This window comes from Delphinapterus leucas, chromosome 18, assembly GCF_059928025.1.
Source record: "Delphinapterus leucas isolate spDelLeu-1000000601 "Yukka" chromosome 18, BTC_Dleu_Yukka2, whole genome shotgun sequence".
In the NCBI taxonomy this organism is placed as follows: Eukaryota; Metazoa; Chordata; class Mammalia; order Artiodactyla; family Monodontidae; genus Delphinapterus; species Delphinapterus leucas.
In genome coordinates, this window is record NC_143146.1 from 70,639,056 (window position 1) to 70,654,745 (window position 15,690).

General features: G+C 40.4%; 1 protein-coding gene across 9 annotated transcripts in view; it reads right to left on the minus strand.

Moving 5' to 3' along the window:
* FRY (FRY microtubule binding protein) overlaps window positions 1-15,690 on the minus strand; it is a 426,510-nt gene that overhangs the window by 117,842 nt on the left and 292,978 nt on the right. For all 9 annotated transcript variants that reach the window (XM_089899275.1, XM_089899270.1, XM_089899272.1 and 6 more), the window contains 2 exons: window positions 15,538-15,670; window positions 4,104-4,211 (listed from right to left, as the gene is read on the minus strand). In XM_089899275.1, the coding sequence (XP_089755401.1) occupies window positions 4,104-4,211; window positions 15,538-15,670 (241 nt within the window). The remainder of the gene's footprint in view (window positions 1-4,103; window positions 4,212-15,537; window positions 15,671-15,690) is intronic.

Consider the following 15,690-nt stretch of genomic DNA (forward strand, 5'->3'; position numbering starts at 1 on the left):
GAGGACAGGAGCCTGTAGACTGTTAGGGGAAAAGGTCCTTCCTGTGGTCAAGGGTAGAGCAGGAAACACCTGGGAGGAGACAGAGAAAAATGATGGCGACTGCCAAGGAGAAAAGTGAGCTCCACCTTCTTTGTCTGTTTCGGTCTGTAAGCCATTGTTATGGTAAACATACTAATACAACTCTGAGATTAGAGTGTCTGGGGTATTTAGCCAATACGTGAACAGCTGGGAAGGGAGCCTGGGGACAGTTATGGTGGACATAACCTTGAAACTCCTGTCACCTACAAACTGGCACTTGCCATTGGCACTTGCCATCTACCTCTACAAGGATTAGATCACGAGCCACTGCACCTGCTGACCTTTGACACCCCCTGAAAGGAGTTCAGGTGGAGATCAGGAATGAGGCGCTCTGTGCTCTGGGAAAAACTGGCAGAACGGGTCTTCAGATAATTAGGTATTTTCAGGAAAAGATTTTATGAGCCCAATTCTTGCATCTCCTTGTACCTAGAAAAGCACTAAAATCCTTCATGGTGACGTCTGCTCCTCCTGACTAGCAGAAACCTTCTGCAAAAAATATGTGCTTGATTGCACGTACTCCCCCTTCACCAAAATCACATATAACCTGAGCATCCCCCCACCTCTTTGGAGCAGTTTCTCAGAGCTATCTGAAATGCTGTCTCCCGGGCTATAGTCCTCATTTTGCCCCAAATAAAACTTAACTCACAACTCTCACGTTGTGCATTATTTTTCAGTCGACACTCCTTATTCGGGGAACCAAGCTGTGAGGGGCAGGTGAGCCTGCATGGCATTTGGTCTTATTTTGCCAAGTATGAAGAAAACCAAGATTTTATCCAGTAAAAAAAAGCACCATAGATGCAACCAGGAAGTGTCTGAAATAAAAGGTCTCACACGTCTCTGACTAGACCTTGTCAAGAGTCAAATGAATCCAAATGTGACTGGACTACAGGGGGACAAAGTGACTAAAGACTTGAAACCCACATTTACTGCTCTTCAATTTCTTCACTTCTGTCCTCTGACCCTCTTGAGATCTAGAAGGGGCTCGTTTTCTCATAGGGTAATGGACCCAGTGTGAGGGCCAGCTCTCCAAGTTATCCTTCCCCTGAGGAGAACGGCCTCTGGCTTCTTTTGAAGCTTATGAAAAAGGCCTCTTCACAGGCTTCCCATATAAGTCCCGTCATTTTCTTAACTCTGCCCTAAGACTTGAACTCTCAAGTATATTTATTTGTTCCTTCCCCTCATAAAAACAGTACCCATGGCCTTGGGCTTTGTAAGAATGTACATAATAATAAACACGAGGCACTATAAATAGCACTGCCATTCCAACCGGGTCTCACAGAATTCCCTCCTGACAAGCCTGGCACCGCGGCTGCAGATCCAGGCGTCACTGGATGAGGCTACCAAGGTGATTCCAGAGGTAAGCGTCTCCCACGCAGATTTACAGCAAAACAGCATTAGACATGGTACCAGAAGGCTGCATGACATTTAAAACACTTAGCATTTCAAAGGGCTTAGTTACATAATCATCACCAATTAGGACTTCAATGAAATAAGTGAACTTTCCCTTTACTTCAGCTTAACTGAGAACTGTCTTTTCCCTGCTGACACATTTTCTCTCCGATTAACCAAAGTGCCATGTCATTTTGCCCTTTCAACAGTCTTATGAGATAGGCAGCATTATTCCAATTCTACCAAGGAAAAAAAAGACAGGGGTTAAATATTGTGTTGGCCGAAAAGTTTGTTCGGGTTTTTCTGTACTGTCTTGTGGAAAAACCCGAACAAACTTTGTGGCCAACCCAATAATTTGTCAGCATCACAATGGCTAGTAAAACGGTAAAGCAGGGAAGCAAAAATCAGGATTTCCAAAGGAGTCAGTACTATTCCCATCTGGGGGGCACCTCCTGCACATCTCTCAGATGGCGTTCCCTTCGTTCCTCAACGCCCCCTGCAGCCCTTTCACTCAGCGCCCCTCCTCTGTGCAAATACTTGTCTCCTAGTCACACCATCCTCCCCATTGTCCACGGCAAATGGACAGGCTGCTCCTGTACATTTCTGGGTAATTCTGGCACTTGTCTCACAGCTTTTCTTTATCTTCAGCACTTCCCCATCATCCTGGGAGACTCCACAGTAGCGTGGACGGCCCTTTATAGTATCCTGGTCTCTTTGTTCCTCAGCTCCCCAAGCCCCAAATCCCCATGTCTGTTATTCACTAGGAATCCACCCTTTGCTCCTCCTTAAATCTTGTCCTCCCCGAAAACTGGAAGCCCCTTTGTGATCCAGGCTTGTCCTTCCCTCTTTCCCCACTGCTCCCCTACTTCGGATAAGGTGCTCTAGGCTCACATTCTGATTGCTAGGCCTCAGCAAAAGCCTAGACTGTAGTTTGTTTTAAGTTCATATTCTTCTTAAAATTCATCCTACACATGGAATGGAAGAAAGAAGAACCCATGGCCTGGAGATGGCTGACTGTAGCAAAGAACCGGTTATAGGTCATGGGTGATAAAAGTCAGCTAGAAGGGTAGACGGCTGTGGCCAGGGAACACCAAAGCTTGACACGGTGGTTATCAAAGCAATGGCTCTCTAGTAAACCTCAGGAGCCAGCACCATCCTGAGCTAGTGTGATCAGAAGAGGGAAAGGAGTGGCTTTGTCCACACTTGGAGTGAAGAGAATGGGGAAGGACAGCAGGCTATGAAAGCTATTAACTGATAGCAGGAAGTGATCAACCATGGGATTTGGTCCCCTCTGCACAGGAGTCCAAACGGCTGTGCAGAGCAGAGAGCATGACGACCAGGATCGCCAGGACGCACTGCGCACCACGGGGACACTCAGAGCCTTGGCCGGCCACCGAGCGATGTGCAGTCACGGGGGACCAGGGCTTGGGCTACTTTTTGGATACTGATGGGAAGGGTGCTCTCTGAAGGCTAGAGGATGTGGGTAAAAGATTATGTATAAAGCATCTTTCATCCAATCAGCATCAATATTTGGTATCCTTCTCTGGCCTTTCCTCTATTCCGCCATTATCAGATTAACCAGCCGAAATGACATTTTTTTATCATGTTATTCTCTTGATTAGAAACTCCATTAGTCCAAACGCCTCAGTTAATAGTAAAGATTAATTAAATATCTACCTCTAAAGTCTTATTTCTATTTATTTTTATCATTGGGTTTTCTAAAATCCTTTTTCTTTCTTTTTTTTTCAAAGCAAGCATGACTTGTCTTCCTCCTCATTCCATTCCCTCCAAGGACCCCGTTTCTAATGATTTTTCCTTCTAAATGCACTTAGATAATAAGTCACTTTTGATTTTTAAATTAAAGACACGCATAACTGTCAGCTAGAACTTCAGATCAGCATGAGAAAAGTCAAGCTTATTTAACTACAATAATATACTTTCATTCAAAGCAAAGCAAGTTAACTTTAGGTTCTAGTTGGACCGTGAATTCTTACGGAAGATGGGGAGCGGCATAAATGTATGATCTATGGAAGTGAAGTACAAAAATTCGCTTAGGATCCCTGTTACCCACCTTCTTGCCTCCCTGGGGGTGTGTTGGTCGCAGACTGGGAATCACATCCTGAATGAACTTTTTCCCAGCCAGGCTCATTTCCTGGTCCCACCTCTGTGCTTGTCCTCATGGCACTCCCTTTACATTTCTACATCCTATCTTTCCTTCAAAGGGCTCTTTACATTTCTATATCCTATCTTTCCTTCAAAGGGCCATTCAAGTTCCACCATCTCCCGGGAGTCATCTGCTGACATCCCCAGTCCACAGTAATCCTTCTATCCTCTGATTTTATGTATCACATTTTTTTGGTGCCATTAATTTGCACAGTTTCAAGCCTTGGATTGCTAGTTACCTTATGTCCTTACGGATTTGCTTCTACGTTGAATTTTAAACCCCTTGAGTGCAGGAAAAAAAACAAAAAGCCCCAAATCAAAACCATCTCTTTATTCCTCCTGGGAACTCCAAACAGTACCTAGAATTAGTAAATGTCTGTCCATTTTTAATAATCATTCTAGTTTTTGAGGAATCATGACAAATGATTAAAATCAATTTTGATCAAATAATGCCCACTACAGCTCTCACCTACCTCGCCAGCAAGTCAATAAGTTCAAGTTTTGACATCCCATCAGGAAGCAGTCGAGGAATAGCAGCAACACAGGTCCTGAAAAGATCTATTTTTGGCTTTCTCTCACCCCTGGAATTTGAAGACAAAGTTTAAACGTAAGTCAAAGGTTATGAAAAAATTTTTTAAAATTGGCCAAATATGTGAACAAAGACTAAAATCAATGCCTTCTGAATCACTGCCTGGTGATGGCTCCCTATTATTCTTAAAGGTTTATGCCTTTTATAGCTTGGCCAGTTCTACGAGAACTTATGAAGATTTAAATGTTAGTTAGAGGTATGTATCTGGAAAGAAAAATGCCAATAGCAATAGCATTCTATTGCTATCATATGTCTTGCCATTCAGCTGGTTTCCATGGGGTTTGGTCCCTGTGGGCTGCATTTAAGACACTGAATTCACTGAATTGCCCAGACACATTAGTATGTAAGAAATACATTGCAGTCATTACTACCTTCAGCATTTAAAAATGGGATTTTAATGTATACAACTAATGGTGCCTTTAACAAGCATGACATCTGGAAGTTTCTCTCTCTGATGAGTTATGCTTCTCCTCTCAAGAGTGCCCACCCCTGATTTTTTTTTTAATTAAATGCTTCCAAAAATAAGTCTTGTCATAATGTCAAGTAAAATCCTGAAATGTATATAATTGTACACCCATTTCTGATTTTTAAAATTACTCTGATGGTCCTGACCTCTATGGAGATAGCTTCTTTTACTTTCTTGAGAATATGAATGTTTTAAAGGTAATTAATACCTTCGATATCCTGTTGTAAAATATGAAGGAAAAATATAAATTCAGTGACAAATTATTTCAATTTTTACTTATTTAAATAGATAACTGATTCTTAACCACATATTTATCAATAACCTTTATGGAAAAACTAAACTACACATCAAATCTTTCAAATAACTTGTGATATAATATAACAGCATATTTAAATTTCGATGATTTAGTCCCCTGAGAATAAATATAAAATTGGTACCAAATTAATGCAATCGTAGGACACAAACACAATAATGAAAATGCAAAGTAGCGTAGAAGTAATTCCTTCCTGGAACAGTAACTGTGTCAGAATAGAAATGTAACAGGCAGAATCCATGCTCTCTATAAACTAAAGACAATAATCAGACAGCAATTTTGCTCTGTGACATTACTTTTTAGCATGTGTTTTTAAGTTTGTTAGGAATAAATACGAAACTTTTTTGTATTTTGTGAAAAACAAAACACATATATGTTAATTTCTAAAATACTCTGTTCTTGTGGGAAGTCGTAAGATTATTTTCTCTCCTTTTCCATAGTCCTTTTGCATGGGACGTACAAGGACTTCAGAGAGGACTTCACTGTACCGTGGTTTCCAAGCAGCTGAAGGAAAGAGAAGTCTTCAAATGACATCCTCGATGGCTAGACAGAGTTAAAGCCTAGTGATCTGATTGTTCATGTGTGGCACAGAGTCTTTTAAATAGCTCTCCTAACATGCTCACCAGATGTCTTAAACAGCTGGGATAATTTTCGTATCTGTTGGAAAACAGATGACCCTGCCTGGCCTGAAGTGTAAGGAAAATTCTGCCAGCCAATAAAGCAGACTTACAGGACTGGCAGACTTCCCAGCTGATAAAGCAAGCCTAGATTAGAAACTCTAATTGGTGCATGGTTTCCGTTTACTGCAGCCCTGTGCCTGGGATTTTATAGGAAGCATCTGAGTCCCCCAAATAGCATAATTTTTATTAACAGATATTATATAATTATTATTTACAGTCATTATATTATTATACTTACTGCTACTATTATTATGATTATTTGCCAGCATAAAGCACAAAAGGGATGAGGAATGGAAACAGCAACACAGAATGCTTTATTTTCAAATGCATACTCTAAGCAAGGCCTGGAAAAATGGTAGGCCAGCCTCAAGTATCAACTCCAATAACTATTTCCATTAGTGTGGTGTGGACCTCAACTCTCCTTTCCTAAATGCTTACATGATTCTTTAATGTTTCTCTTTGTTTTTTCTTTTTGTATTTAATATCCTTATTGGAGTATAATTGCTTTACAATGGTGTGTTAGCTTCTGCTTTATAACAAAGTGAGTCAGCTATACATATACATATACTCCCATATCTCCTCTTTCTTACATCTCCCGCCCACCCTCCCTATCCCACCCCTCTCGGTGGTCTTAAGCACGGAGCTGATCTCCCTGTGCTATGCGGCTGCTTCTCACTAGCTATCTATTTTACATTTGGTCATATATATAAATCCATGCCACTCTCTCACTTCGTGCCAGCTTACCCTTCCCCCTCCCCATGTCCTCAAGTCCATTCTCTATATCTGCGTCTTTATTCCTGTCCTGCCCCTAGGTTCTTCAGAACCAATTTTTTTAGATTCCATACATGTGTTAGCATATGGTGTTTGTCTCTTTCTGACTTACTTCACTCTGTATGACACTCTAGGTCCATTCACCTCTCTAAAAAGAACTCAATTTCGTTTCTTTTTATGGCTGAGTAATATTCCATTGCATATATGTGCCACATCTTCTTTATGCATTCATCTGTTGGTGGACACTTAGATTGCTTCCATGTCCTGGTTATTATAAATAGAGCTGCAATGAACACTATGGTACATGACTCTTTTTGAATTATGGTTTTCTCTGGATACATGCCCAATAGTGGGACCGCTGGGTCATATGGTAGTTCTATTTTTAGTTTTTTAAGGAACCTCCATAATGTTCTCCAGAGTGACTGTATCAATTTACATTCCCACCAACAGTGCAAGAGGGTTCCCTTTTCTCCACACCTTCTCCAGCATTTATTCTTTGTAGATTTTTTGATGATGGCCATTCTGACTGGTGTGAGGTGATACCTCATTGTAGTTTTGAATTGCATTTCTCTAATGATTAGTGATGCTGAGCATCCTTTTCATGTATTTCTTGGCAATCTGTATATCTAATTTGGAGAAATGTCTGTTTAGGTCTTCTGCCCATTTTTTTTTTTTTTTTTTTTGTGGTACGCGGGCCTCTCACTGCTGTGGCCTCTCCCGTTGCAGAGCACAGGCTCTGGACGCGCAGGCCCAGCCGCTCCATGGCATGGGGGATCCTCCCGGACTGGGGCACGAACCCACATCCCCTGCATCGGCAGGCGGACTCTCAACCACTGTGCCACCAGGGAAGCCCTCTGCCCATTTTTGGATTGAGTTTCTTTGTTTTTTTGATATTGAGCTGCCTGAGCTGCTTGTAAAGTTTGAATATTAATCCTTTGTCAGTTGCTTCATTTGCAAATATTTTCTCCCATTCTGAGGGTTCTCTATTGGTCTTGTTTATGGTTTCCTTTGCTGTGCAAAAGCTTTTAACTTTCATTAGGTCCCATTTGTTTATTTTTATTTCCATTTCTCTAGGACGTGGGTCAAAAAGGATCTTGCTGTGATTTATGTTATAGAGTGTTCTGCCTATGTTTTCCTCTAAGAGTTTTATAGTGTCTGGCCTTACATTTAGGTCTTCAATCGATTTTATTTTTGTGTATGGTGTTAGGAAGTGTTCTAATTTCACTCTTTTACATGTAGCTGTCTAGTTTTCCTAGTACCACTTATTGAAGAGGCTGTCTTTTCTCACTTGTATGTCCTTGCCTCCTTTATCAAAAATAAGGTGACCATATGTGCGTGGGTTTATCGCTGGGCTTTCTATCCTGTTCCATTGATCTATATTTCTGTTTTTGTGCCAGTACCATACTGTCTTGATTACTGTAGCTTTGTAGTATAGTCTGAAGTCCAGGAGCCTGATTCCTCCAGCTCCATTTTTCTTTCTCAAGATCAATTTGGCTATTTGGGGTCTTTTGTGTTTCCACACAAATTGTGAAATTTTTTATTCTACTTCTGTGAAAAATGCCATTGGTAGTTTGATAGGGATTGCAATGAATGTGTAGACTGCTTTGGGTATTACAGGCATTTTCAGAATGTTGATTCTTCCTATCCAAGAACACGGTATATCTCTCTATCTGTTTCTATCATCTTTAATTTCTTTTCATCAGTGTCTTACAGTTTTCTACATGCAGGTCTTTTGTCTCCTTAAGTAGGTTTATTCCTAGGTATTTTATTCTTTTTGTTGCAATGGTAAATGGGAGTGTTTCCTTAATTTCTCTTTCAGATTTTTCATCATTAGTGTATAGGAATGCAAGAGATTTCTGTGCATTAATTTTGTACCCTGCAACTTTACCAGATTCATTGATTAGCTCTAGTAGTTTTCTGGTGGCATCATTAGGATTCTCTATGTATAGTATCATGTCATTTGCAAACAGTGACAGTTTTACTTCTTCTTTTCTGATTTGGATTCCTTTTATTTCTTTTTATTCTCTGATTGCTGTGGCTAAAACTTCCAAAACTATGTTGAACAGTGTTGAGAGTTGGCAACCTTGTCTTGTTCCTGATATTAGTGGAAATGGTTTCAGTTTTGCACCACTGAGAACGATGTTGGCTGTGGGTTTGTCATATATGGCCTTTATTATGTTGAGGTAAGTTCCCTCTATGCCTACTTTCTGGAGGGGTTTTATCATAAATGGGTGTTGAATTTTGTCAAAAGCTTTTTCTTCACCTATTGAGATGATCATATGGTTTTTATCCTTTAATTTGTTACTCTGGTGTATTACATTGATTGATATTTATATATTGAAGAATCCTTGCATTCCTGGGAAAAACCCCACTTGATCATGGTGTATGATCCTTTTAATGTGCTGATGGATTCTCTTTGCTAGTATTTTGTTAAGGATTTTTACATCTATGTTCATCAGTGATATTGGCCTGTAGTTTTCTTTCTTTATGACATCTTTGTGTGTTTTTGGTATCATGGTGATGGTGGCCTCATAGAATTAGTTTGGGAGTGTTCCCCCCTCTGCTATATTTTGGAAGAGTTTGAGAAGGATAGGTGTTAGTTGTTCAGTAAATGTTTGATAGAATTTGCCTGTGAAGCTATCTGGTCCTGGGCTTTTGTTTGTTGGAAGATTTTAAATCACAGTTTCAATTTCAGTGCTTCTGATTGGTATGTTCATATTTTGTATTTCTTCCTGGTTCAGTCTCAGAAGGTTGTGCTTTTCTAAGAATTTGTCCATTTCGTCCAGGTTGTCTGTTTCATTGGCATATATTTGCCTGTAGTAATCTCCCGTGATCCTTTGTAGTTCTGCAGTGTCAGTTGTTACTTCTCCTTTTCCATTTCTAATTCTATTGATTTGAGTCTTCTCCCTTTTTTTCTTGATGAGTCTGGCTAATGGTTTATCAGTTTTGTTTATCTTCTCAAAGAACCAGCTTTTAGTTTTACTGATCTTTGCTATCCTTTCCTTCATTTCTTTTTCATTTACTTCTGATCTGATCTTTATGATTTCTTTCCTTCTGCTAACTTTGGGGTTTTTCTGTTCTTTCTCTAATTGCTTTATGTGTAAGGTTAGGTTGTTTATTTGAGATGTTTCTTGTTTCTTGAGGTAGGATTGCATTGCTATAAAGCTTCCTCTTAGAACTGCTTTTGCTGCATCCCATAGGTTTTGGGTCATTGTGTTTTCTTTGTCATTTGTTTCTAGGTATGTTATGATTTCCTCTTTGATTTCCTCAGTGATCTCTTGGTTATTTAGTAGTGTACTGTTTAGGCTCCATGTGTTTTTATTTTTTACAGATTTTTTTCCTGTAATTGATATCTAGTCTCATAGCATTGTGGTCAGAAAAGATATTTGATACGGTTTCCATTTTCTGAAATTTAACAAAGTTTGATTTGTGACCCAAGATATGATCTATGCTGGAGAATGTTCCATTAGCACTTGTGAAGAAAGTGTATTCTGTTGTTTTTTTGGATGGAATGTCCTATAAATATCAATTAAGTCCATCTTGTTTAGTGCATCATTTAAAGCTTGTGTTTCCTTATTTATTTTCAGTTTGGGTGATCTGTACATTGGTGAAAGTGGGGTGTTAAAGTCCACTATTATGATTGTGTTACTGTTGATTTCCCTTTTTATGGCTGTTAGCATTTGCCTTATGTATTGAGGTGCTCCTATGTTGGGTTCATAAATATTTACAATTGTTATATCTTCTTCTTGGATTGGTCCCTTGATCATTATGTAGTGTCCTTCTATGTCTCTTGTAATAGTCTTTATTTTAAAGTCTATTTTGTCTGATATGAAAATTGCTACTCTAGCTTTCTTCTGACTTCCATTTGCATGGAATATCTTTTTCCATCCCCTCACTTTCAGTTTGTATGTGCCCCTAGGTCTGAAGTGGGTGTTTGTAGACAGTATATATACAGGTCTTGTTTTTGTTTCCATTCAGCCAGTCTATGTCTTTTGGCTGGAGCATTTAATCCATTCACATTTAAGGTATTTATTGATATGTATGTGCCTATTACCATTTTCTTAATTGTTTTGGGCTTATTATTATTCTTTATTATTTATTATTATTATAGGTCTTTTCCTTCTCTTGTGTTTCCTGCCTAGAGAAGGTGCTTCAGCATTTGTTGTAAAGCTGGTTTGGTGGTGCTGAATTCTCTTACCTTTTGCTTGTCTATAAAGGTGTTTATTTCTCCATCGAATCTAAATGAGATTTTCAGATTTTTGTGAAATCTGAAAATTTTTTCAGGTTTTTCCCTCTCATCATGTTAAATATGTCCTAACACTCCCTTCTGGCTTGCAGAGTTTCTGCTGAAAGATCAGCTGTTAACCTTATGGGGATTCCCTTATATTTTATTTGTTGTTTTTCCCTTGCTGCTTTTAATATTTTTTCTTTGTACTTAATTTTTGATAGTTTGATTAATATTTGTCTTGGCATGTTTCTCCTTGGATTTATCCTATATGGGACTCTCTTCATTTCCTGGACTTAATAGACTATTTCCTTTCCCATATTAGGGAAGTTTTCAACTCTAATTTCTTCAAATATTTTCTCAGTCCCTTTCTTTACATCTTCTTCTTCTGGGACCCCTATAATTCGAATGTTAGTGCATTTAATTTTGTCCCAGAGGTCTCAAAGACTGTTCTCGATTCTTTTCATTCTTCTGTCTTTATTCTGCTCTGCAGTAGTTATTTCCACTATTTTATCTTCCAGGTCACTTATTTGTTCTTCTGCCTCAGTTATTCTGCTATTGATTCATTCTAGAGAATTTTTAATTTCATTTATTGTGTTGTTCATCATTGTCTGTTTGCTCTTTAGATCTTCTGGGTCTTTGTTAAATGTTTCTTTTGTTTTCTCCATTCTATTTCCAAGATTTTGGATCACTACTATCATTACTCTGAATTCTTTTCCAGGTAGACTGCCGACTTGCTCTTCATTTGTTTGGTCTGGTGGGTTTTTACCTTGCTCCTTCATCTGCTGTGTGTTTCTCTGTCTTCTCATTTTGCTGCACTTACTGTGTTTGGGGTATCCTTTTCGCAGGCTGCAGGTTTGTAGTTCCCGACGTTTTTGATGTCTGCCCCCAGTGGGTAATGCTGGTTCAGTGGGTTGTGTAGGCTTCCTGGTGGGGGGGACTGGTGCCTCTGTTCTGGTGTATGAGGCTGGATCTTGTCTTTCTTGTGGGCAGGACTGTGTCCAGTGGTGTGTTTTGGGGTGTCTGTGACCTTATGATTTTAGGCAGCCTCTCTGCTAATGGGTGGGGTTGGTTCCTGTCTTGCTAGTTGTTTGGCATAGGGTGTCCAGCACTGTAGCTTGCTGGTCGTTGAGTGGAGCTAGGTCTTATCATTGAGATGGAAATCTCTGGGAGAGCATTTGCTCTTTGATGTTACGTGGAGCCAGGAGGTCTCTGGTGGACCAATGTCCTGAACTCGCCTCTCCCACCTCTGAGGCACAGGCCTGATACCCTGCCGGAGCACTGAGACCCTGTCAGCCACACGGCTCAGAAGAAAAGGGAGAAAAGAAAGAAAGAAAGAAAGAAAAAAAATAAAATAAAATAATTAAAATAAAAAATAATTATTAAACATGAAAACGTTAAAAAGTCATAAAAAAAGAAAAAAAGAAAGAAAGAAAGAATAGAGCAACCAAACCAAAAAACAAATCCACCAATGATAACAAGCGCTAAAAACTGTACTAAAAAAAAACCAACCAGACAGACAGAACCCTAGGACAAATGGTAAAAGGAAAGCTATACAGACAAAATCACACAAAGAAGCATATACATACATACTCACAGAAAGAGAACAAGGAAAAAAATATACATATCTATATATTAAAAAAAAAAGGAAGAGTGCAACCAAATCAATAAACAAATCTACCAATGATAATAAACTCTAAATATTAAAGTAAGATAAACATAAAACCAGAAACAAATTAGATGCAGAAAGCAAACCCCAAGTCTACAGTTGCTCCAAAAGTCCACCACCTCAATTTTGGGATAATTCGTTGTCTAGTCAGGAATTCCAGAGATGCAGGGTATATCAAGTTGATTGTGGAGATTTAATCCACTGCTCCTGAGGCTGCTGGGAGAGATTTCCCTTTCACTTCTTTTTTCACATAGCTCCTGGGGTTCAGCTTTGGATTTGGCCCCTTCTCTGCGCGTAGGTCACCTGAGGGCATCTGTTTCCTGCCCAGACTGGACGGGGTTAAAGAAGCAGCTGATTCGGGGGCTCTGGCTCACTCAGGCTTGGGGGAGAGAGGGGTACGGAATGCGGGGTGAGCCCGCAGCGACAAGGCCGGTGTGATGTTGCACCAGCTTGAGGCATCGTGTGTTCTCCTAGGTAAGTTGTCCCTGGATCACGGGACCCTGGCAGTGGCAGGCTGCACAGGCTCCCGGGAGGGGAGGTGTGGATAGTGACCTGTGCTTGCACATACTGATTCTTGGTGGCTGACTGATTCTTGGTGGCTGCAGTAGCAGCCTTAGCATCTCATGCCTGTCTCTGGGGTCTGTGCTGATAGCTGCAGCTTGCGCCCGTCTCTGGAGATCATTTAGGTGGTGCTCTGAATCCCCTCTCCTCATGCACCCCGAAACAATGGTCTCTTGCCTCTTAGGCAGGTCCAGACTTTTTCCTGGACTCCCTCCCGATTAGCTGTGTTTCACTAGCCCCCTTCAGGCTGTGTTCACGCCGCCAACCCCAGTCCTCTCCCTGGGGTCTGATCTCCGAAGGCTGAACCTCAGCTCCCAGCCCCCGCCCGCCCCGGCGGGTGAGCAGACAAGCCTCTCGGGTTGGTGAGTGCCGGTCGGCACCGATCCTCTGTGCGGGAATGTCTCCACTTTACCCCCCGCACCCCTGTGGCTGCGCTCTCCTCCACGGCTCCGAAGCTCCCCCCTCCGCCACCCGCAGTCTCTGCCCGTGAAGGGGCTCCTAGTGTGTGGAAACCTTTCCTACTTCACAGCTCTCTCCCACGGTGCAGGTCCTGTCCCTATTCTTTTGTCTCTTGTTTTTTCTTTTTTCTTTTGCTCTACCCAGTACGTGGGGAGTTTCTTGCCTTTTGGGAGGTCTGAGGTCTTCTGCCAGCATTCAGTAGGTGTTCTGTAGGAGTTGTTCACCGTGTACATGTATTTCTGATGTATTTGTGGGGAGGAAGGTGATCCCCACGTCTTACTCCTCTGCCATCTTGAAGGTCTCCCTATCTCTTTGTTTTTTAGAAATGTAGCCATGAGCCATTTTCCACTCAGGGATCTGCTTTAAAGTCTAGCATGAAAACTATTTCTAGCCCTATTTGGGGGGGCAGGGCATCTTAAGACAGTTGAATAAGAGAAAGTAAAAAATCGCCTTAGAAAAAGTTTAAGGTATTGTGAAAATACAAATGAAATGTTAACATTTACATTTAAACCTGTACCTTTTATGGTTTTGAATGTCTTGTTTTGGTCCTGACCCTGTCTTATGATCTCTGGATTATAAACATAGTTTTCCTTTGAAGGCCTTTCATTTCCTTACTATTTTAGAGGAAACAACAATATGGCAGCAGTAATTTTTTTTTTTTTTTTTTTTTTTTGCGGTACGCGGGCCTCTCACTGCTGTGGCCTCTCCCGTTGCGGAGCACAGGCTCCGGACGCGCAGGCTCAGCGGCCATGGCTCACGGGCCCAGCCGCTCCGCGGCATGTGGGATCTTCCTGGACCGGGGCACGAACCCGTGTCCCCTGCATCGGCAGGCGGACTCTCAACCACTGAGCCACCAGGGAAGCCCTATGGCAGCAGGTTTCAAAGCATTTCTTACATCTTCTACAGTGTAAACTGAAAACTGCTTAAATATGTTCAGAGAGTATGCAGTAAGGAGGTTAAATGTTATGGACAACCTGGTAATTTGTTAGGTAAGGACCAGATCTGTAGACAAGATAGTTAATGTCATTAACTTTGGTCAATTTCAATTCTGCTATCATTTTGGTTGAAAAATCTAAAGCTACATGCTCTCCATATCATTTAAATGAAGTGACTGGCAAGCTGCAGGATAATATACATTGTATAACTCCATTTTTGTAAAAAAAGAAAATGTATATATGTATTTGGGCTGACATTGGGAAAGGTCTGGAAGAAATCACCCTGAACCAAGGAATGGATGCAGATTTCAAGTGGAGCTCTGTGGAGGAGGCTTTCATTTTAACTTGCCATACTGCTAAATATGTATTTAAAATAATTCTGTATTTTTAACTTTTTATCATGTTTTGTCTCACTGTAGTTTGTTTTTGACATACTACTATTGTAATAAAAATACACACCCATAATATGAACTTCCCTATATAGGTAACAACGTTCCAACTAACTGCGATATTTGGAATTGGACACACTGAGTGACAAAGAAAATTTTCCTAATTGTATGTTTAGAAATGTATGCCACAGGTGCCAAATATAATTTAATTCATAGTTCAACAACGAAGTCCAAACTGTCTTAAAACATAGTCATAAGCTAACCTGCGTTCCTGCCGTAATTAATCACAAGCAGCAAAATCAAATTGTGTGAGTTTCTAACGAGGAGCTCTAATTACAAATCTAGATCTTGGATTTTGGCTAAGAACATCTGATTTCTACATTCTAAGCTACAAATGCATTCTGAAAATCCAGTATTTCTATGACACAGTTACATAGAGAATGTTAAGCAGGTTTAACTCACTGTTCAGGAACGCTCACTAGAAACGAGTAAACTTGAGATTCATAAAGATGGAATGTCTCTAAACTGGTGATGACGCTGTATCACATGGGCTTGAGAGCAAAACATTACTTCTGAAAATGTGGACCAGTAAAAGTGTCTTGGGCCCATTTTCTAACTTACTGGCCTAATGATACTTGAAATATTATCAGAACAGATCAATCTCAGGTTTGACTTTATTTTTACAGTTAGTCAAATATTATCAAACGATGTTTTTACTATCCCTAACACTTCTTAGAACTCGGACTCTTAATAACATGAGAACAAAATACAGAATAAAGGGGAAGAACCTCTGATGGTGTCTTTTGGCTCATTAATCCTTCATTGAAAACTTAGTCCTCACTGTACTCACGTGATCATGTCTTCGGGTTCTTTGTTTAACATCTGGACGTTAGTTAGCATCATACACCTTCCTACTTCTTTATCAAGGTGCCTTAAAATGTTGTCCACAGCTTTTCGTACTTGAGAGTAATATAATGACATGCCTGAAAAATACACATGACAG